The 22,950-nt window shown below is 44.1% G+C and overlaps 1 protein-coding gene across 1 annotated transcript in view; it reads left to right on the forward strand.

The window, feature by feature from the left end:
- Window positions 1-419: 419 nt before the first annotated feature.
- The window catches only part of MMP14 (matrix metallopeptidase 14), a 34,431-nt gene continuing 11,900 nt past the window's right edge, over window positions 420-22,950 (forward strand). Inside the window, exon 1 of the mRNA XM_075828925.1 lies at window positions 420-777. Within this exon, the coding sequence (XP_075685040.1) occupies window positions 697-777 (81 nt within the window). The 5' untranslated portion in view covers window positions 420-696. The remainder of the gene's footprint in view (window positions 778-22,950) is intronic.

Below are 22,950 nucleotides of genomic sequence, written 5' to 3' on the forward strand. Positions count from 1 at the left end.
TCTCAAGTCAGGCTCCTGTGTTGAGCTGAAACGTCATGTGTGTATATGGACCAATAAAGCACCTTTTTCTACCTTGCTTATACCTTGGAGTGCTGCCTGATTTTTGGATTCTACTACAGCAGGTCTGCACCCACCTACGATTTACAAGGCTGTGCGGCTGACATTGTATTTGGACTTTTATATATATATATATATATATATACACATATATATATATATATATATATAAAACTAATCTAGTCTTCACAAGTATTAGGTCTGCATTTGCCTTCCTAAGCAACTTTGTTATCTGAGTACCTTCATCTCTACAGCCCATTAGGCAGCTTTTAGCATTTAATGGTTTCATAGTAATATAACATTAGGTCACTAGGGGGCGTAATTTTCCAGTGACTACTTAATGTGGGAGTAAAAGAGACCACGTCTGCAAGTCAAAGGGAGGGCACAGTTGGTTAAGAGATTGTTGGAAAGAGGGAGATCAAACTAGGAAACAAGAAGCTGCAGTATAGGAACAGAGTTCATGGAGAAGAAGACTAGATGACTGTTGGAGGACATATTTCTGTGACTGAGGAAAGAAGCCACCAGTAACTGACACTGAGTGGAGGTGGGAAAGCACAGGAGATAATCCCATTGTTCCAAACTTTCCATACTTCCCACCTCCAGTAGTGCGAGAGACGGATTGCAGCCCCTGTGCTAAGAATGGACTCTCTACATACAATCTGGATATGGCTCTTGCTGTGTTCGGTATATTCTTATACCCTTGCCAAGTTCAGCTCAGAGGTAAGATATTGCATATCTATCTATCTATCTATCTATCTATCTATCTATCTATCTATCTATCTATCTATCTATCTATCTATCATTGAAAACATATTTTAGCATGATATATTAAAATTTCCACTAGTCTTTTTGATGATTCCCTTGAAGTTACTTTTTTTCCCTCCCTCTTTTTTTTCCTGGAGAAGTCATTCTGGGCTCTCCTTAGATTCTGAGGTCACACATGAATCCTGTTAGAATCTGGAAATGTGCTCTCTGGAAAAGATTCAATGTTTAGGGCGAGAGCTTAAGCAAAGCGGGAGAGACCCAGAATTACAGTGAATTAGGAGGGGAATTTAGTGCACAGGGAAATTGAATATTTGCCTGATTTCCAATTGATAGAAACTATGGAAGAACGTGAGGAGAACAGGGTTTTACAGTGTGAAGAGAATAGGGTTAGACAAAAGAGCTCGGTCATGGCGTGAAGACCAATGTCTTTGAATACTAAAGAAGGATGTAAGTGTAGATATTCCTGCTTGCTCCAAGAAAGATATTTCCTTTAGGAAAAAACATTGATATCCTCCAACAGAATCGGCTGATTTGTGGGTTTCTGATTTGCTGCCTTTCACTTATATATTCACAAAGATGTCATTTGTTTTCACCAGTTTTAAAAAAAAAACTATTTGGATAATGCACTGTATTAAGTAAAATGGACCAGAGAAGAAGGGGTGAAAATTGGAGCCAGGGGACTGAATGAGGAGAGTCATTGTGGGAGGAGGAGGTGGGGGAGAGAGAGGCCACTTGGAGGATCTTCCATTCGAAAAGACAGATTTCTTTGGTCTCCTTGTCCTCGCTAACCAGAGACATGAAGCCTAACAACAAGCTATGTGTCTTGTGAATACTGCAATGTTGTCTCATTTTCCAAATAAATCATTTTATTTCCAAGAGTCTCTATACAAATGATGTTTGAGACCAGTAAAGAAAGTAAAGCTTGATTTGCAAAAACTAAAGGGGTAGCCTTAAATGGCCATTTGGACGTTCAGAAGTATCCAGATCTAAAATAGTTGAGCCAAGTTTACTTTTTCTTGGTACCATATTAAAGTGTTCTATCTTTTTGCCTAAAAAAGGCTGATAACAGAGAAGCACAATAGTTGCATTTGCTAAATGCTACCAGACATGAGGACTTTGGGTAAGTTCACACGAAGCAGATTTGATGCAGATATTTTTGCGACTCTCCCATTCGTGTGAAAGAGGCTTGCAGAAATCTATGCACATGCTGCAGAAATAACCCCATTCAGATGTATGGAATAGATTTTCAAGTGGCAGAAATTTCGGCAACAAGTGTGCCACGTGTGAATATACCATACCCTTAATGCTAACAATGTTTTATAAGGTGATTTACTGTTTTTTCTTAGGTACTGGGATCATATAACATCTTGAGGCAAAAGCAAACCAAGAAAATGGTCTTTCATTATAATGATGCAAGTAATTGTCATACATAGGGTTAAGTTCGCAGATGCAGCTATAGTCGGGATTCACACAAAGGCATACTCAGTTTAAGATTTGCCTTGAATTCTTCCAGTAACAATTTGAAATGAGCGTGCATTTCCAGCCTGTTCTCATAATATGCCTATGTAAGCATTTACTACAAGAAGTAAAGTGACAAATGAGGTTTAACACTGATAGATGTGAGGTTATGCACTTGGGGAAATACGTCACCAATACATACTAAATGGAAACACACTAGGTAAAACCGACATGGAAAAGGACTTAGTAGCAACCAGTGTCAAATAGCTGCTGCCAAGGCAAATAAGATCATGGGGTGCATTAAAAGGGGCATAGCTTCACATGGCGAAAACATGGTTCTACCACTTTATAAATCTTAGTAAGACCACACATGGAATAGTGTATACAGTTTTGGGCACTAATGCACAAAAAAATACATAGTAGAGCTTGAGCGGGTTCAATGGCAGGCAACTAAAGTAACAAAGGTAATGGGTGGACTACAGTACCCAGAAAGATTATCAAAAATAGCGTTGTTTAGTTTAAGATAAAGAAGGCTGAGGGGTGACCTAATAACTATGTTTACATATACCATGGTCAATACAGAGATCTCTCTCATGATCTCTATACCTAGGACTGTAACTATAACAAGGGGGCATCCTCTACATTTAGAAGTTTTCTACACTAACATAGAAGGGGTTCTTTACTGTAAAAGCAGTGAGACTATGGAACTCTATGCTAGAGGAAGTTGTTATGGCGAATTCACTGAAAGAGTTCTAAAGGCGTCTGGATGTCTTTCTTGGGTATAATAATATTACAAGTTATGGTTACTAGATTACTGGAGATGGGTCTTTTATCCAGGAATTTATTCTAATTTCCATATTGGAGTCGAGATGTATTTTTCCCTAAAATGAGGGAATTCGCTTTTGCCCCATAGGGGTTTTGCCTTCCTCTTGATCAACATTGCAGAATAGTAGGCTATACTGAATAGATATATGTCTTTTTTTTATCCTTACAAACTATGATACAATCCAGGGCAATAAATGAGAAAAAATATAAGTGCTTCATAAGAGACATTACCATTCTTGCCTAATTTTGTGCAGATGGTGATTTTTTTTGTAATGCTGAGTCCTTTGCTACCCCCTCTCATGACTCCTCACCTAGGCTTGAATTCCTGGCAGGCATATTCATCTGTTTGTCCAGTGACTACCTAACCACATCTGCATTTTGCTGGCCTAATGTTATTGGCAATGGTATTGTTAATAAATCAAAGGCTTATGTTCCAGCTAGCAGAGGAATTAGAAAAATCAATTGTAATCACAGACAAAAGACAATGTAAGGGCGGGTTCACACATAGCGGAATTTCACTTAAATTCCGCTGCGGACACTCCGCAGCGTTAATCCGCAGCGGAGCCGTTTCTCCATTGACTTTCACTTTAATTTAGCAGTGTTCGTTTACACGATGCGTACAATTCCGCTGCGGAGCATAGGCTGCGGAGCGGAATTTGGTGTCCGCAGCATGCTCTGTCTGTTGCGGAGCAGTGGCGGACTCATGGCGGAATTTCTCCATTGACTTCAATGGAGATTCAAAGTTCCGCAATGAAGTCCGCAGCTGTCATGCACGTCATGTGTGCTGCGGATGCGTCTTGCTTTTTTAACTTGACATTTCTTCATTCTGGCTGGACCTATGTATTTCTAGGTCTACAGCCAGACTGAGGAAGTCAATGGGGCTCCCGTAATGACGGGAGCGTTGCTAGGAGACGTCAGTAAATAGTCACTGTCCAGGGTGCTGAAAGAGTTAAGCGATCGGCAGTAACTGTTTCTGCACCCGGGACAGTGACTACCGATCTCAATATACATGTATCTGTAAAAAAATATATAAGTTCATACTTACCGAGAACTCCCTGGGTCTGTCTCCAGTCCGGCCTCCCAGGATGACGATTCAGTGTAAGTGACGGCTGCAGCCAATCACAGGCCAAGCACAGGCTGCAGCGGTCACATGGACTGGCGCGTCATCCAGGGAGGTCGGGCTGGATGCCGAAAGAGGGACGCGTCACCAAGACAACGGCCGGTAAGTATGAAAGTCGTTTACTTTCACTAGGGAAAGTGCTGTCCCTTCTCTCTATCCTGCACTGATAGGGAGAAGGGAAGCACTTTTCCCGCAGTCCGCAGCAGCTAGTCCGCATCAATGTACTGCACATTTTGTGCAGATCCGCAGCAGAATCTGCAACGCAGATTCTGTGCGGCATGGATGCGGACAGTTGCGGAGGAATTCCGCCATGTGTGGTCATGCCCTAATAATGCAGCAGGAAATGATGGTTTGGTTCAGTGGTAATATTTAGCGTACACGTTATTGCCTTAATCAGGAGTATGAAGATTATTGATATTTCAGGTTATGAAATCACAATACTAAGGAGTTATGGCTTGTCTTAAATTCACCATAGAATTATTATTATATTTGGTTGTTGGCAATGATCAGTTCAGAAGTGGTAATTTGTTGCAGATTTTCATTGCGGATTCCATACCAAAAATCTGTAACAAATTTATAGTACAATGTTGGTGAATGGGATTTTACAAAACCCCATTCACACATAGTGGATTTTTCAGCTGCAGATTTGAGGGCAAGCTTCACATTTTAATTTCCTCAGCATGCCTATTACGGGTGATTTCTGTAAGGATATTCGCGACAATATCTGCGGCTGATTTTGCTTTGAATTCCTGGTAAATCCACCAAGAATCTGGCAAAAAAATCCACAGTAGAAAAATCTGCTGTGTCTGAACTCGGCTTAACAGTATTTCTTTCTATGGTACTAAAACAGTCAATTTTGACCAATGGAAATATGTTCTATATTGTGGAACAATTGTCAGTTATATTGGAACAAAGCAATGCTAATTTCAATCCTAAAAACTATTTTACCAATGGATATCGTGGCCTTACACTGTATGGACAAAAATATTGGGACACCTACACATTACACCTACAGGAGCTTTTATGACATCCCATTCTAAATCCATAGGTATTAATATGGAGTTGGTCCCCCATTGGAGCTAAAACACTGTCCACTCTTCTAGGAAGGCTTTCTACATAATTTTGGAGTATGTCTTTGGGATTGTTTGCCCATTCATCCAGTAGAGCATTTGTGAGGTCAGACACTGATGTTGGAGGAGACGGCCTGTCTCGCCACCTCCGTTCTAGTTCATTACAAAGATGTAGGATGGGGTTGAGGTCACTGCTCTGTGCGGGCCAGTCAAGTTCTTTGCCACCAAACTCACCCAACCATGCCTTTATGGACCTTGCTTTGTGTACTGGGGCACAGTCACGCTGGAAAAGAAAAGGGCCTTCCCCAAACTGTTCCCACAAAGTTAGAAGAATACAATTGTCCAAAATGTCTTGATATGCTGAAGAATTAAGATTTCCCTTCACTGGAACTAAAGGTGGTTTTACACAGGCAGATATCGCCCATGTTTACCACTTTTAAAACGAGCACTGATTGACAATACAACTTGTCGATTGGCGCTGGTTGCACCCGTTAAATCCTGCAATGATCATTTAGTATGGAACAAACTATCATTACTACGATCGCTCGTCCCCATGCATTTGCATCATGCCGGCAGCACATCTCCCGATTTGCAAAGGGAGATGTGCTGCTGACAACGATAATATTTAGTGCTGCATAAAAGATGCGATCAGCCAATGAATGAGCGTTTGCTGCTCGTTCATTGGCTGATCTTTGCTTTGATTACACAGGGCAATAATCGGAAATGAACGTTCGTATGAACGCTCGTTCACCCAATAATTTTGCTTTACACCACTCCATCCGACACTTGGCATTGTGCTTGGTGATGTAAGGCTTACAATCAGCTGCTCGGCCATGGAAACCCATGTCATGAAGCTCCCGATGCACAGTTTTTGTGTGGATGTAAATACCGGAGGAGGTTTCAAACTCTGCAGTTATTGAGTGAGTAGAGTGTTGGAGACTCCATTCACTATGCGCCTCAGCACTGGTCGACCCCGCTCTGTAACTTTACGTGATCTGACACTTCGTGCCTGAATTGCTGTGGTTCCTAAACGCTTCCACTTCACAATAATACCACTCACAGTTGATCATGGAATATCTAGAAAAGAAGACATTTCACAAACTGACTTGTTACAATGGTGGCATCCTATTACAGGGCCACGCTGGAGTTCAGTGATCTCTTTAGAACAAACCATTCTTTCACAATTGTTTATAAAGTCGACTGCATTGCTAGGTGCTGGATTTTATACACCTGTGGCAATGGGACTGAATGAAACACCTGAATTCAATGATTAAGAGGTGTGTCCCAATACTTTTGTCCATATAGTGCATCTGTGCATGTAGGCATTTTCCTGACAAGCTTGCTGATAATGAAAAATATTTAAAGCTTGTAACATTGGGTGGAGAATTTTTACATGGCTAACTTAAGTTCTCCTCCCTCTTAAGACAAAGGGAGTCTGAATATATTCCACTAATGATCCAATATGTCCTAATCGTAAAGGAATCCAGATGTTTTTAATATATTGGTGGGAATATAAAAAGTGGGTCACCAAGCAATAGAGGGTAAGCCAACATTATCCTCATTTAACATTCTCCTTACTGAGCAAATCCTAGTACAAATCACATAAATGTTTTGGTTCAGCATTAGAAACTTAAAGAGGCTCTGTCACCAGATTTTGCAACCCCTATCTGCTATTGCAGCAGATAGGCGCTGCAATGTAGATTACAGTAACGCTTTTATTTTTAAAAAACGAGCATTTTTGGCCAAGTTATGACCATTTTTGTAGTTATGCAAATGAGGCTTGCAAAAGTCCAAGTGGGCGTGTTTAAAAGTAAAAGTCCAAGTGGGCGTGTATTATGTGAGTACATCGGGGCGTTTTTAATACTTTTACTAGCTGGGCGTTCTGATGAGAAGTATCATCCACTTCTCTTCAGAACGCCCAGCTTCTGGCAGATCACGCTGTGACGTCACTCACAGGTCCTGCATCGTGTCAGACGAGCGAGGACACCGACACCAGAGGCTACAGTTGATTCTGCAGCAGCATCAGCGTTTGCAGGTAAGTAGCTACATCGACTTACCTGCAAACGCGATGCTGCTGCAGAATCAACTGTAGCCTCTGGTGCCGATGTGTCCTAGCTCGTCTGACACGATGCAGGACCTGTGAGTGACGTCACAGCGTGATCTGCCAGAAGCTGGGCGTTCTGAAGAGAAGTGGATGATACTTCTCATCAGAGCGCCCAGCTAGTAAAAGTATTAAAAACGCCCCGATGTACGCACATAATACACGCCCACTTGGACTTTTACTTTTAAACACGCCCACTTGGACTTTTGCAAGCCTCATTTGCATAACTACAAAAATGGTCATAACTTGGCCAAAAATGCTCGTTTTTTAAAAATAAAAACGTTACTGTAATCTACATTGCAGCGCCTATCTGCTGCAATAGCAGATAGGGGTTGCAAAATCTGGTGACAGAGCCTCTTTAACCAGTTCATATGTTTACATAAGATAGACATCAAAAACAATAATATTCTTAATTTATACACAATGACAATAAAAAGGAACACTGTATAATGCAAAACAGAGTTGTTGTGATAAAGGTTACAATGTCAGATTCAGCACCATGCACGCACGCACGCACACACACGCACACACACACACACACACACACACACACATAAAACGATATCTCCATATAGCTACATATGGCATATAGATACCCGAACTGTAGAACATTAGTCGCACACATACAAACAGTAACACATATATAAATGTGCATGTGAACGTGACGTCTTGTGCTACAGGCTGTGTGAAAGGATCTCTCAGCACAGGACTGTGGCATAACAACCCTCGAGCAGAGCTGCGGTACCTTCCACATTCAGTTCCCACTATAAGAAGTGACTTCACTTACTGATCAATGGGGGTCCAACTACCAGGACCCCCACTGATCTTCAGAATGAAGGGCCGCAGTGTTAGTTAAGTGCTGTAGCTTCTTCACTGATTTTTCCCTTGACATCGTTGCTCCCAGCCCCTTGAATTGAGCTGTGTTGCAGTTCCCTTCACAGTGGGTGGCTGGGAGCGCCGCTGTTCCGGAAAAATGCTGAAAGGTCCTCTGTCTGAGGTTGGACCCCCAAGTATTTTTATTTTACTTCAGATGCACACATATTATTTTTTTTATGTATTTTTGTATGCTATACTGCAACATCAGCCACAGGTGCGGCTCTGGAAAACCATGACACTGAGATTTTACAATTGTTTTTATTTTTAGCTCAGTTTACAAATTTTGGACAATATCCTCATGCTGGGATATTATCCTTAACACGTAAGCAGAGCACTATTGGTCCTGCTGAGGTTTTTATTTGTATTAAATATGGGACATAGAGTGCCAGCCAATATCTTCTGTTTGTATCTTAGCGGAAGTATCCAGTTACTAGGCATCTATGGATGCATTGTTGCATTATAGCCTAATTGTAACATTCTCCCTCCTCTGGATGCAACTGTTAAAAATTAGGGCTCTTATGAGGTTTTCCACTGCAATTTTCCACGAGTCACATTATGATGACCACCAGCTTATATCCAGAGTAACCGCTGTGTGCAGCATGGACAGCAGATAGACGGTCTGGGTGTGACTCAATAAGATGCTGGTACGTTGTCTCAGGTATCTGGAGTCAGCTGCAGTGCATCCCACATTTACTGGTGGGTGCGTGGGGAGGATCCATAGAACGAAAAAGACGATGGAGGTGGTCCCACAGATGCTCAATTGGGTTCAAGTCTGGTGAATTAGGGGGCCAGAGAAGTACTTGGAAGTCTTGGTCGCGCTCTTCCAACCACTATCAGACATTTTTAGTCGTGTGGCATGTTGCATTGTCTTGCTGGAAGATTCCATCTGCCCCACGAAAGTACTTGGAAGTCTTGGTCGTGCTCTTCCAACCCCTGTCAGACATTTCTATCCGTGTGACATGTCGCATTGTCTTGCTAGAAGATTCCATCTGCCCCAGGGAAGACAAACAGCATGTATGGGTGGACGTGATCTGCAACGATGTATTTATACCCAAATCGGTTAAGAGTGCCTTCCACATGGATGAATGGGCCCAGAGAATGCCATGAAAAAATTCCCCAGACTATAAACGCTGCCGCCACCACCAATGGTTGCAGGGTGTTTGTTCTCTGATTTTTCTCGCCTGACACGCCAACGTCCATCCGTTCGCTGAAGCAGAAAATGTGACTCATCGGAGAAGGCAACCCTTTGCCAATCATCGGTGGTCCAATTCCGATACTGCAGTGCAAATTGAAGCCTTTTTTCCGACTCACCTTTGTTAGCATAGGAGCAGTGACCATCCATCTGTTTCGGAGCCCCATACGCAGTAGGGCTCACTGAACTGTTCTTTTAGAGACACATCTGGTAGCTCCCTGGTTGATTTTCACGGTGAGCTGCTCCACTGTATCGTGTCGTTCGGTCCTCGCGCACCTTCATAGCTGACGTTCACCTCTCACATAAATGGCACGTGGTGCTTTGCAGTTTCCACATCAGTTATTCCCAATGGTGCCATTTGTCCACTCACGATAGACTTTCACTACTGACTAGTATACTAGTATATATCGCCTATGAAGTAAGATACATGGCCGCCCATAGAGTCAGTCTGATGCTTGCGTCATGTTCAATTAAAAATTGGCATGCACATTAGATAATTGAAGGTAGGCTGACAATCTAATTCATATAGGGGCAGCTCTAATGTCCCCAGACATCTGCTGTTTGGCTAAACAAGTATGAGACATGATGCATTTTAACCTGACTGAACATTTATTCCCTGGGGATAAGTGGCCGCGGTCGCTTAGACACGTAACTGATCCTAAGGTGGCAATGATCAGGAAGAAGCGTTTGTACGAGCTCGTTGGCCAGATCATTGGCCTGTGTAAAAGGGGCTTTAGGCAGTTTGTTTATATAGGAGTTTGAGGCGGTAGCTATCGAATAAAAGAGTGCGGCCAGCTTAACACCCGAGTAATAACAACCTTAAACAATGACAGATTTTTTTTTGCAAAATAGTGCAGACTTCCAAGATTGGAGCTTGCCAGATTATTCAAAAAAAATAATTCTCAGACGTAAGCACTTTATTAAGTATAGATTAGGTTTTCAAAGAGCCAAGTCTACTTTTCTGCAGAAGCTCTTTACCAGCATGGCATGCCTATAGCTCTAAGTGTCTCTCATTGCTAAGAAATCAGTGAATTATTCCGTTTCCTGTACATTATATATCTCTATTTTATATCTGGTGGGAGATTATTTGGCTCATCTATTTTAGGATAGAACTCAAAGTCCCATCAAAGATCACTTATCCAAGCAAGATATGAATATTTTGTTCCTCCTCCCTGTAAAATCGGAACATCCAGTTCTTACAATGGGGTAAATCGTATCATAAGCCAAAATTCACAAGAAAACGTGTTCTCTTATTGTCTTAGAAACTTTATCAATCAACCAAATTTGGCCACAATTTTATCAAATGTAGATTTAAACTTTCTGAAATCCCAGTAAGGCCCCATGCACACAGCCGTGCCCATAATCACGGCCGGCATGCGATTGCGGGCACGGCCGGCCACTGACTGCCACCCGCATTTTCGGACCGTGCTCCCGTACAAAGTATGAAAGCACGGCCCATAAAATGCAAAAGAACGGACATGTTCCATAATTTTCTGAACATTTCTACGGCACGGACACCCATCCATAGCGATACGGAAAGGTGTCCGTGGCCAATAGAACTGAATGGGTCCGTCATTGTGGACCGTATTATAGTCCGCAATTATGGACAATTTTTACAGTCGTTTGCATGGGGCCCAAGATAAGAAGTGAGAGACATTGGGGCAAATTCGCATTAAAATGCATGTCGTTTGAAGGATGTTGAATGACGGCTGCTGACACAAACCACAGTTGCTGTTTGTGTCTGTTCGAAAAAACGCCCCGCGGCTATCCAAATGCATCAAGTGAAACTGATTTCTGAAATATTTTTTTGCCACGTTTCTGTATATAAGTCTCCACCTGTTTCATTCCTCGAGGTGTAAGATGAAGCTCTTGGGCCCTAATGCAAAACCTGTAACATGGTACCCCACCCACATGTGCCGTTTGTAATACTGGTATATTCTTATGTAGCAGAGGGGCTTTTGCGACCCTTTAACCCCTTATCGCTACACCTGTGTACATTACATTTGATCCAGTCTTAAAGGTGGCCATAGACAAATTTTTTACACCTGCCTTAAGGTCCCCTGATTTCTGTTATTGAGGGCAGTAAGGCTCATGCATGTCAAATTTCTTAAAGTCTATGGGGGGAACCTATCAACCTCTCTACGCCAATTTTCTGAAAATGTATACTTTTGGGTCTTTTACGCCTGCTGTAATGGCAGGAAGGAGGTGAAGGGAAAGTGAGCCCTAATCTACCCACCGCCCTGTCCCTGCCTACTTGCAACGACCCGCCCTAGGCGACGAGGTACAACTGGGCGGCGGTCCCTACGCTGGCTAAGTGCACAGGAAGACAAACAGGGAACACGCAGGGGAAGGGGCAGTAGCCACGGAACGCCACGAGGAAACGGGGCGGCGAACGAACAGTCAGGACCAGGACGAAGTGAGTACACCCGAGCGGGCACGGAGACAGAAGCAAGCCAGGGCAAGCAAAGCAGGTCAAGCAGAACTGCAGCAAGGCAGAAGCAGGCCGGAGCAAGCAGCAGCGGGGCCAGGAATCCAAAAGAATTACAAGCACTGAGGGAGAGCACAGGGCAGGTAATAAAGGGCAGGGGGCGGAGCTAACTCCGAGAGACCAGGCCGCGATAGGCTCTCCCACTCCTGAGCCTGCCACCCTGGTTGGTGGGAGATGGTGTCAGTCGAACAGGTCTGGCCTCAGGTGTGGATTGATTAATCCCAGGAGTATAGCTAGATGAAGTACCTGGCAGATCCCTAACAGTACTCCCCCTTTTATGAGGGGCCACCGGACCCTTACTAAGGGGACCCGGTTTAGTGGGGAAGAGGAGGTGGAACCTCCTGATCAATACCCCAGCGTGAACATCACGGGCAGGTACCCAAGTCCTCTCCTCCGGCCCGTATCCTCTCCAATGGACCAGGTACTGGAGGGAGCCCTGGACCATCCTACTGTCCATAATCTTGGCCACCTCGAATTCCACCCCCTCAGGGGTGAGAACGGGAACAGGAGGTATCCTCGAGGGGGACCAGGACGGGGAGCAGCGTTTAAGGAGGGAGGCATGGAAGACGTCATGTATGCGAAAGGATGGGGGGAGCTCCAGACGGAAGGATACAGGGTTGAGGACTTCAATGATCTTATAAGGTCCAATAAATCGGGGAGCAAACTTCCTGGACGGGACCTTAAGGCGCAAGTTCCTGGACGACAACCAGACCAAATCCCCGACGACAAACCGGGGGTTAGCAGAACGTCTACTATCCGCCTGAATCTTTTGTGCGCTCTGGGACGCCTCTAGGTTCTTCTGAACCTGGGCCCAGACAGTGCACAGTTCCCGATGAACCTCCTCTACCTCAGGATTATTGGAACAACCAGGGGAGACGGAGGAGAACCTTGGGTTAAACCCGAAATTACAGAAAAACGGGGAGACCCCTGACGAGTTACTGACCCGGTTATTCAGGGAAAATTCAGCAAGGGGAAGGAATGAGACCCAATCGAATTGACAGTCAGAGATGAAACACCTTAAATATTGTTCCAGGGATTGGTTGGTCCTTTCCGTTTGGCCATTAGTTTCGGGATGGAAGGCGGAGGAGAAGGACAGATCAATCTCCAACTTTTTACAAAAAGCTCTCCAAAATAAGGAAACAAATTGTACCCCTCTGTCAGAAACGATATTGACTGGGGCCCCATGGAGACGCAGGATGTGTTTCACAAACAAAGAAGCTAACGTCTTGGCGTTAGGTAGCTTCTTAAGGGGCACAAAGTGGCACATCTTGCTGAAGCGGTCGACTACCACCCACACCACCGACTTGCCCTGAGATGGAGGCAAATCGGTGATAAAATCCATGGAGATATGGGTCCAAGGTCTCTGGGGAATGGGCAAGGAACGTAGTAGGCCCGCAGGTCGGGACCTAGGGGTTTTGGACCTAGCGCAAACCTCACAGGCGGCGACGTAAGCCCTAACATCTTTAGGCAACCCAGGCCACCAATAGTTTCTGGTAATGAGGTGTTTGGTGCCCAAGATGCCAGGATGACCAGATAGAGCGGAGTCATGGTTTTCCCTGAGTACCCTCAGCCGGTATTGCAGGGGAACAAACAGTTTGTCCCCAGGGACGTTCCCGGGAGCTGCACCCTGATCAGCCGCGATATCAGAAGCTAAATCAGAATCCGTGGCAGAGACGATTACACCAGGGGGTAAAATACAAGCGGGATCCTTCTCGGAAGGAGGATTGGCCATGAAACTACGTGACAGAGCGTCAGCCTTAATATTCTTGGACCCAGCCCTATAGGTAACCAAGAAATTAAATCTGGTAAAGAATAGTGCCCACTGAGCTTGTCTAGGATTAAGCCTCCGGGCCGATTCTAGGAAAACCAGATTCTTGTGATCCGTAAGGACCGTTACCTGGTGTCTGGCCCCCTCCAGGAAGTGCCGCCACTCCTCAAAAGCCCATTTAATGGCTAGAAGTTCGCGGTTGCCAATATCATAGTTACTCTCCGTGGGCGAAAACTTCCTAGAGAAGTAAGCACAGGGGCGGAGATGGGTGAGGGAGCTGGTACCCTGGGACAAGACGGCCCCCACTCCCACCTCGGAAGCGTCAACCTCCACAATAAATGGCTCCTCTTGGTTGGGCTGAATCAGCACGGGGGCCGAGATAAAGCACTTCTTGAGAGTCTCAAAGGCCTGGACGGCCTCAGGGGGCCAATGGAGGACATCGGCACCCTTGCGGGTAAGGTCCGTAAGAGGCTTAGCGACGACTGAGAAGTTGGCAATAAATCTCCTGTAATAGTTGGCGAACCCTAAAAAACACTGTAACGCCTTAAGGGAGGCAGGTTGGACCCATTCCGCCACAGCTTGAACCTTGGCAGGGTCCATGCGGAATTCATGAGGAGTGAGGATTTGCCCTAAAAATGGTATCTCCTGTACCCCAAAGACACATTTTTCAGTCTTAGCAAACAGATTATTCTCCCGAAGGGCCTGGAGCACCTTCCTGACATGCTCCACGTGGGAGGACCAGTCCTTGGAAAACACCAGTATGTCATCAAGGTACACAACAAGAAAATTACCTAGGTACTCTCTCAGGATTTCATTAATAAAATTCTGGAAGACAGCAGGGGCATTACACAACCCAAAGGGCATGACCAGGTATTCGAAATGACCCTCGGGTGTGTTGAACGCAGTTTTCCACTCATCCCCCTCTTTGATGCGGATAAGGTTATATGCCCCCCGTAGATCGAACTTAGAAAACCATTGGGCTCCCTGAACCTGATTAAAAAGATCCGGAATCAAAGGAAGTGGGTACTGGTTCCTTACGGTGACCTTATTCAGGTTACGATAATCAATGCACGGCCTAAGACCACCATCCTTCTTCCCCACGAAGAAGAAGCCAGCACCTACAGGAGAAGTCGAGGGGCGAATGAAACCCTTGGCCAGGCATTCTTGGATATACACCCTCATCGCTTCACGTTCAGGACATGAAAGATTAAATATCCTACCCTTAGGAAGCTTGGCACCAGGCACCAAATCGATAGCGCAATCGTAATCTCTATGGGGGGGCAACACCTCGGAGGCCTCCTTAGAAAACACATCGGCGAAGTCCTGAACAAACTCAGGAAGCGTGTTTACCTCCTCCCGGGGAGAAATAGAGTTAACAGAAAGACATGACATAAGACATTCATTTCCCCATTTGGTGAGATCCCCAGTATTCCAATCAAACGTGGGATTATGCAACTGCAACCAGGGAAGACCTAATACCAGATCAGACGATAATCCCTGCATCACCAGTACAGAGCACTGCTCCAAATGCATGGAGCCAACCAGGAGTTCAAAAACAGGAGTATGCTGAGTAAAATAACCATTAGCAAGGGGGGTTGAGTCGATTCCTACTACAGGGATAGGATAAGGTAAATCAATACAAGGCATCTTTAGAGACATAGCAAATTCCACAGACATGATATTAGCAGATGAGCCAGAATCCACGAAAGCACTGCCAGTGGCAGACCGGCCAGCAAACGAGACCTGAAAGGGAAGCAAAATTTTATTGCGTTTCACATTAACGGGAAATACCTGTGCGCCCAAGTGACCTCCCCGATGATCACTTAGGCGCGGAAGTTTTCCGGCTTCTTATTCTTGCGCCTGGGGCAGGTGTTCAGTAGATGCTTGTCGTCCCCACAGTAGAAGCAGAGACCATTCATTCTGCGAAACTCCCTACGTTGTCGAGGGGACATGGAGGCCCCGAGTTGCATAGGTACCTCCGAGTCCTCCGTGGAGGGGCGAGGAGACGGGACCTCGGGGGGAATCGCAGAAAAGTCAGAGGGGAGCACACTGAAGCGTTCTAGCTGACGTTCCCTGAGTCGTCGGTCAAGTCGTACTGCTAGGGCCATAACCTGGTCAAGGGAGTCAGGCGAGGGGTAGCTAACCAGCAGATCCTTCAGGGCGTCAGATAATCCTAACCTAAACTGGCACCTGAGGGCCGGATCGTTCCACTGAGAAGCTACGCACCACTTCCTAAAATCAGAACAGTATTCCTCAACCGGTCTCCTACCCTGACGTAAGGTCACCAGCTGACTCTCGGCTAAAGCAGTCCTGTCAGTCTCGTCGTAAATGAGTCCGAGGGCAGAGAAAAAACGATCAACAGAGGAAAGTTCAGGGGCGTCAGGAGCCAAGGAGAAGGCCCACTCTTGGGGCCCTTCCTGGAGTCGGGATATGATGATACCCACCCGCTGGTTCTCGGAACCTGAGGAGTGGGGCTTTAGGCGGAAATACAGTCTGCAACTCTCCCGGAAGGAGAGAAACGTCTTACGGTCCCCTGAAAACCGGTCAGGTAACTTGAGGTCGGGTTCTAGAGGTGAGGTGAGGGGTACTACTAAAGCAGCGTCACCCTGATTGACCCTTTGGGCCAGGGCCTGGACCTGTAGGGAGAGGCCCTGCATCTGCTGGGTCAGGGTCTCAAGGGGGTCCATGATAGCGTCAGCGTAGGAGAAATGGTAGACTAGGTAAGGGCTTGTAATTATGTAATGGCAGGAAGGAGGTGAAGGGAAAGTGAGCCCTAATCTACCCACCGCCCTGTCCCTGCCTACTTGCAACGACCCGCCCTAGGCGACGAGGTACAACTGGGCGGCGGTCCCTACGCTGGCTAAGTGCACAGGAAGACAAACAGGGAACACGCAGGGGAAGGGGCAGTAGCCACGGAACGCCACGAGGAAACGGGGCGGCGAACGAACAGTCAGGACCAGGACGAAGTGAGTACACCCGAGCGGGCACGGAGACAGAAGCAAGCCAGGGCAAGCAAAGCAGGTCAAGCAGAACTGCAGCAAGGCAGAAGCAGGCCGGAGCAAGCAGCAGCGGGGCCAGGAATCCAAAAGAATTACAAGCACTGAGGGAGAGCACAGGGCAGGTAATAAAGGGCAGGGGGCGGAGCTAACTCCGAGAGACCAGGCCGCGATAGGCTCTCCCACTCCTGAGCCTGCCACCCTGGTTGGTGGGAGATGGTGTCAGTCGAACAGGTCTGGCCTCAGGTGTGGATTGATTAATCCCAGGAGTATAGCTAGATGAAGTACCTGGCAGATCCCTAACACCTGCCTTGTCAATTCTTGAGCAGGGCCTTTTACCTTGCCCCTCCCTGCATAAGACAGCCCCCCCCCCAGACTACCCCCACGTGACGAAAGCAAAAAAAAAAAGAAGATAGATGCTTACCTCACCGCTTCTCTCCGCTTCTCCCCTTTAGGTCCCCTCAGCATGCTTCGGCTCATCCAATCTTCTGACGCCGGGCATCGTCAGGATGTTGTATGTGACGCAGCACTGATGATGTTAAGTGCTGCATCGCACATGAGGCCTTTACACTGCTTGGCGTCAGGACCTTGTATGAGCTGCAGCATGCTGAGGGGACCCAGAGGGAAGAAGCGAAGAGGAGCTTGTGAGGTGAGCATCCATTTTTTTTATTTTAAATCCAATAGGGGAATGGATGGCGCACAGCCGTGGTCGCTATGCTGCAATTGTGGCACAGGGTCAGTAGAAAGATGCAACAGGCGCGTAACTCTTAATCAATTTGTCGCATCTTACTCCAGCAGATAGCTTAAACTGGTGTATGAAATGCCAGTCTTAATAAATCTGTCTTAATGTCCACCTTTTTTGTCGATTTTTGGTCCAACATTCTAAACGGAATAATTTTTTAATATATCTTTGTAGCAGTTAAAGCTTATTTTCTGAATCCCCTGCATAGATACAAAGTTAAATTATACAATCCAGTCCACATACAGCCACCAATAGGGAGAATGTTCTGCAACCTGTTTTATTATTAAGTTCAATGTATAAACAGTATGTAGTAAGCTCCAAATGTCTCCTTAGTGGTGGCTGCATGTGGCCAGAATTGTATGCGGGGAATTTTGGACCTATTTATGTGAAAAAAACATTATGATGTTCAAGGGTGAACATTCACTTCAAGACAATTTACAGCTTGATCTCATGTACCTTTTGAGTTTTCCTTCTCTTTATTAAAGTGGTAGTCCCATCTTAGACTTTATTGCATATGCAATGGATATCAAGGTGCAGAATCAATGGAGGGGTGGCTGGAAATTATTGATACTGAAACAGATACTTCCCATAGAAGTGAATAGGAATTACGGAAACACCTAAGACAGTGAACTCGTCTGTTTCTGTAATTCTGGCCCGGGCCGACCCTCGTTCTGGAAATACGTGATCTTTCAGACATTTAGATCAGGGGTGGGGAACCTTTTTTCCGTGTAAACAGGGAGACGTGCTGCCGACATGATAGAAATGTATGGGGACGAGCGATGAGAGTAACGAGTGCTCGTCCCCATACTAGGTCCTTGTGAAAGGAGCAAACGAGCGCCGATCAATGAGCTGTCTTGTTGATCGGCGCTCTTTTACACGGCCGACGTTGAAACTTTCAGGCTCACAGGACAGGATTGTGGGTAAGGATCAGGAATTCAATGGATAACTAGTGGAGGACATTAATTGATCTTTCCGGGGTGAAACTCAACACAACTGAAATGCAGAATGTTTCCATTGGTAAATCTTTACTGCATAAGCTGATAGTAATAAGACTAGTGTGCACTGGGACTGCTCATACATGGACTATACTGTTATGATGGGATATCAGCTTTATTAGGTATATCACATTGAAATGCATGAGTGCAAATTTAATGTGAAGTGAGTTCTGATATATGAAAGGCGAAATTCAGAAGACTGAGCCAGTGCAAACACTAGTACCTTTTTGTGGTTTAAAAAGGCAAATGCTGTTTAGGTTTTATATTCCCCTGATGTCAGAAAAAGTGGATTTTGAGGGTCACATGCCAGAAACGTTACATGAACTATGTCGAATTTATTCCTCTGGAGTTTCTAGGTATGGAAAATGTAAGCAGTTTGTGTTTTTAGGAACGCTTGTTGAGGAAGTATATATACCATATAAAGTCATCTAACTCTGCCTCATCATCCTGTATCATAGATTCCTACTATGTAAGTTGCCCCTCTTTGACGAATTGATTTATGTTCTTATCCTTCCCAAGGTAGAATCCTAGCCGCATAGTTCACTTAAGTGTCATGCATCCAAACGTGTCTTCTTATGAGTCAGTACCTTGCAATTGTGAGAAAAAAACTTTGATGCTTGCAGAAGACCATGTCACATGCTACAGAAACAACCCCATTCAGATGTATAGAACTGATTTATTTGTCCCAGAAATTTGCCGCGTGTGACTATACCCGAAAGCTGTCAATAGACGGTGCATCTCCGACACTGACTGTTCAGGAGGTATCTGCCCATCCTTGGAACCTTCACTCCCAATGCAACCTCAAAAAGGGAGAATAACTAACTCGACTATTCATAGATTTCTTGTGCCTCTGATACAGATGCTCCCCCCCCCCCCCTACAAGAATTATCAGATTAGACAGGAAAAACTCAAGCTGTCTATGACCAGCTTTTCATATAATATAGCATATTAGCATAGAATTATAGCATATAATATATATAGCATACAATTGCCATCTATTTTTTTTTTCTTCACAAAACGACATCTTCTAAATATAAGTTGACATTAGCAAATATCCTAGAATTCAGGGGTGTATTTATCCAACTATTGTCAGTTAGATTTACAATTTCGGCGATATTTGTATGAGGCAAGGTATGTGTACGTTTTTATGTTTTGTTTTCTCTTTTATTTTAAGAAAAGTGAGTCAGTTCTACTCCCATTCCCATTCGCTGTTGAGTATTTCCCTGGATACATTCCCAGTAGTAGATTGTCATGCCGGTAATTTTATACCTTTCAGGGTGTTTTGGCACTTGAAACAGTAATATTATGATGACTCCAATGCGATAAAGTATGTGTATAAACTCATTATATATACTAAGCAGAACACAAAATGAGCAGACCAAGGCCTCAAAAAGTTGTCATATAAGCTAAGAAAAAAACGCAATTTACAGAAAGGTCAGATGTCCGCTGCTCATGTTTGGAAGGGTCTATGGAACTTATTAAAGTTATTACATTAGTCATCTTATATTCTGAAAATCTACATCTAATATTTTATTACATAGTGTAGGTAAAATTGAAATGTGCCATGCTTAAAGGGTAACTTGAAGCTTTTGGATCCCAGTACAAAATCTGTACCAGGGCCATCCACCTACAATGTGCCATTTTTAATACTGGTGTCTTCATATGGAGAAGAAGGCACTTTGACCCCCTCAGCACCAAGGCCCCAGGTGCAACTGCTATATCTGCACCCCCTATAGCTATGACCCTAGCCATGTTGAAGCACAGTGCTTCTACAGGCTCTAGTCACACAGCGTTTGAGTCCTCCATCGGACGTATACATATTTCCCAATGTATCCCTCCATTAGAAGGTCTCTGATGTATGCCATTGTATAGGCATACAGTGGCGTATATCGCCTATAGGGTACCATTGTAAAAAGCAAAAATGGATACCGTTCTAGATCAATGATTTCTAACCTCATTACCTTGGGAGAACCCCTGAACAACTATCTAAAAAAAAAACCTTTGTGTAGGACCTTTCTATATTTCTTGCCTAACGCCATATTCTTAGATGTGTTGACTACTTTGTCAAGCATCTTTCAGCAAGCTGAAATCAGTTTGCGATCCCTACTATAAAAGTGACAGCTCTGCTTCTACTCTGATCTGGTAAACCCCTGAGCAGGTTCCAAGGAACTCTACAGTTCCAGGGAACCATGGTTGGGAAACATTGCTTTAGGTATTTGCTCTAAATTAAAAATAAAAAACCTTGTTGAATTGTTTCAGCAATTAATTTGTTTCCCAGTGAGAAAGTGTCTCCAGAGGTGTCCAGCTGTCCTCCATAAGAGTAAACTTGCATGTTCAGCTGAGCCAAATATGCGTGTTAATGGGGGGGGGGGGGCGGTGGTATCGATCTCGTGATAACTGCCTCTCGGCTAGAAGTTACCTAATGTCTATGACCAGCTTTATACAAGGCTAGAAATACAGAGTAGACAAATAGTTGATGGTTTCTGAGTGTGATAGCAGAGATTAGCAAGTTTCGAGTAAATAGTTTCTCTTGAGAAACCTCTGTCTGTTCTCATCATTCCTGGCCTGACATTGTTCCTGCAGGTCTATGCTTGTAAGTCCTCCACATGATACACAGTCTTGAGAGAAAAAAGAAACCTGAGACTCCAAAATGAGATCCTCAATCGAACTCATAATATAACATACACACAGATTTTTACTTCATGAATAAAGTCAAGGACTTTTTTTTTAAAGTAAATAATTACCAATGCGGACCTTACGTAAAGGCCATTTACTCTGGCTAACTATTGTCATCATTTGCTAGTTTGTCTACGATCGTAACATCCAATGCCCAGTGTAAATGCACAAAAAGATCAAAACTGTCTTTGTTGATCGTGGTAACATAAAAGTCAGCACTACCATTGGCTCGTAGCAACATTTACAGTAAAGTAGTACTGCCTAGTGCATGACTCTTACCAGGGCTGTTGCTAGGCAACAATGACACTTCTCACCAGGCCAGGAGAAAACTCCTTCCCACCAGCTGCAAGGATTGTTATGATGGAAATGTCCATCAGATCCTCACAAAAGACTTTTTAAACCACCACTCATTCAACAGTGGTTGGAAAAAATCTTTGCATTAAAATAAGACTTACGTAAGAATTTATGATCTATATTTCGTATTTCATACCTTACCTTACCAAATTTCCCCATGTAGCTTGTACCTGTAGAAAGATATGGAAACGTCAAGAGTTTTTACGACGCAATGCTCTGCACATATATCTCTCATTTGTATACAGAGAGAAATATGAAAAGGGAGAAAACAAGAATCTCTTTTGCCTTCTTTTGCATGTAAACAAAACGGTTGAATTGTTTGTACTCAGAGCCTAAGGAAATATTTCTACATATACTTTCCAATACGTCTTTTATGTCTGGATCCTGATCCTGAGTTATAGCCTGTAGTATATTCCAGAGCTGCCTTCATAATCCTGCTGGTTGTCATTGGAGACAGTCAACACCTTGTTGTCAGACACACCCCTAACAGTTTAGCCTTGCTCCTATAATGCAGTGGTACAGTTAGTTACATTGCTTGGTATAAAAACTTCACTTCCAAGAGCGCAACTACCAGAACATTCTTTGTGCAGACATTGAGAAATCAAGGAATTCTGGGATATTTTAGCTTTGAAGCCTATAAAATTGTGAATGCTGCTCCAGACTAACACAAGCTGTAACTTAGGATCAGTACAAGAAAAGTAATGTAATGTATTTACAAAGTTACTCAACTCTTTTATGTAGAATCATCCCTTATGTAAACTGGACGTTTCTGCTCAGAGGTAGATTTACCTAAAAGATATGGACACCTTTGAATGTTTTTTATTATTATTGTATTTAACAAATTATGGGGGTGAAATTATTTCCCCAATAGGTCTTTAGTAAAAATGTTGTTGTGTTTTGCTTGGGCACAGCTATAATGAGAGTTTATGAAGAACAGTTTTGACTGGGAAAGGGACAGAGTAGCCTGCAATGTATGTGACTTTTTAATAAATGCCTATTGGGAACATTCCCTTTACCCCAAAATTTGTTAAATGCAAGAAAAAATATAAAAAAAACCCTTCAAATGTGTCGAAAGCCTTTAATGGTTTTTGGAGCGGGTCTTTTAACCTACTCTTTAAATTGTTGTATAAACTCATATAGTCATGTTATCATAATAGACAATTGAAATATCCGCCGACCCTGCCTAACTGAAGAACAAAATGGAAAATTGCAAGAAAAATCTCAGCAAATTCCTCATTTACATTGAATATCAGATCATTGTGGCTGTCCATAATAAGCTAAGTGAGTTTATATCTAGACATTTGGTTAAGTGTTTTAAGGCACAAATTAGATCTTTTTTCCTCCTTCCAATTGGAAATGTTGGGAGTTGTGCCAGTACTAGACAGATGGCTAGACAGTAAAACCTCTGGATATGCAGTTACAGTCTCTAGCTTATAATTAGTGTCCAGTCCTCTGTCTATCTGTTCA

Source organism: Rhinoderma darwinii, chromosome 1 (genome assembly GCF_050947455.1).
Source record: "Rhinoderma darwinii isolate aRhiDar2 chromosome 1, aRhiDar2.hap1, whole genome shotgun sequence".
Taxonomy (NCBI): Eukaryota; Metazoa; Chordata; class Amphibia; order Anura; family Rhinodermatidae; genus Rhinoderma; species Rhinoderma darwinii.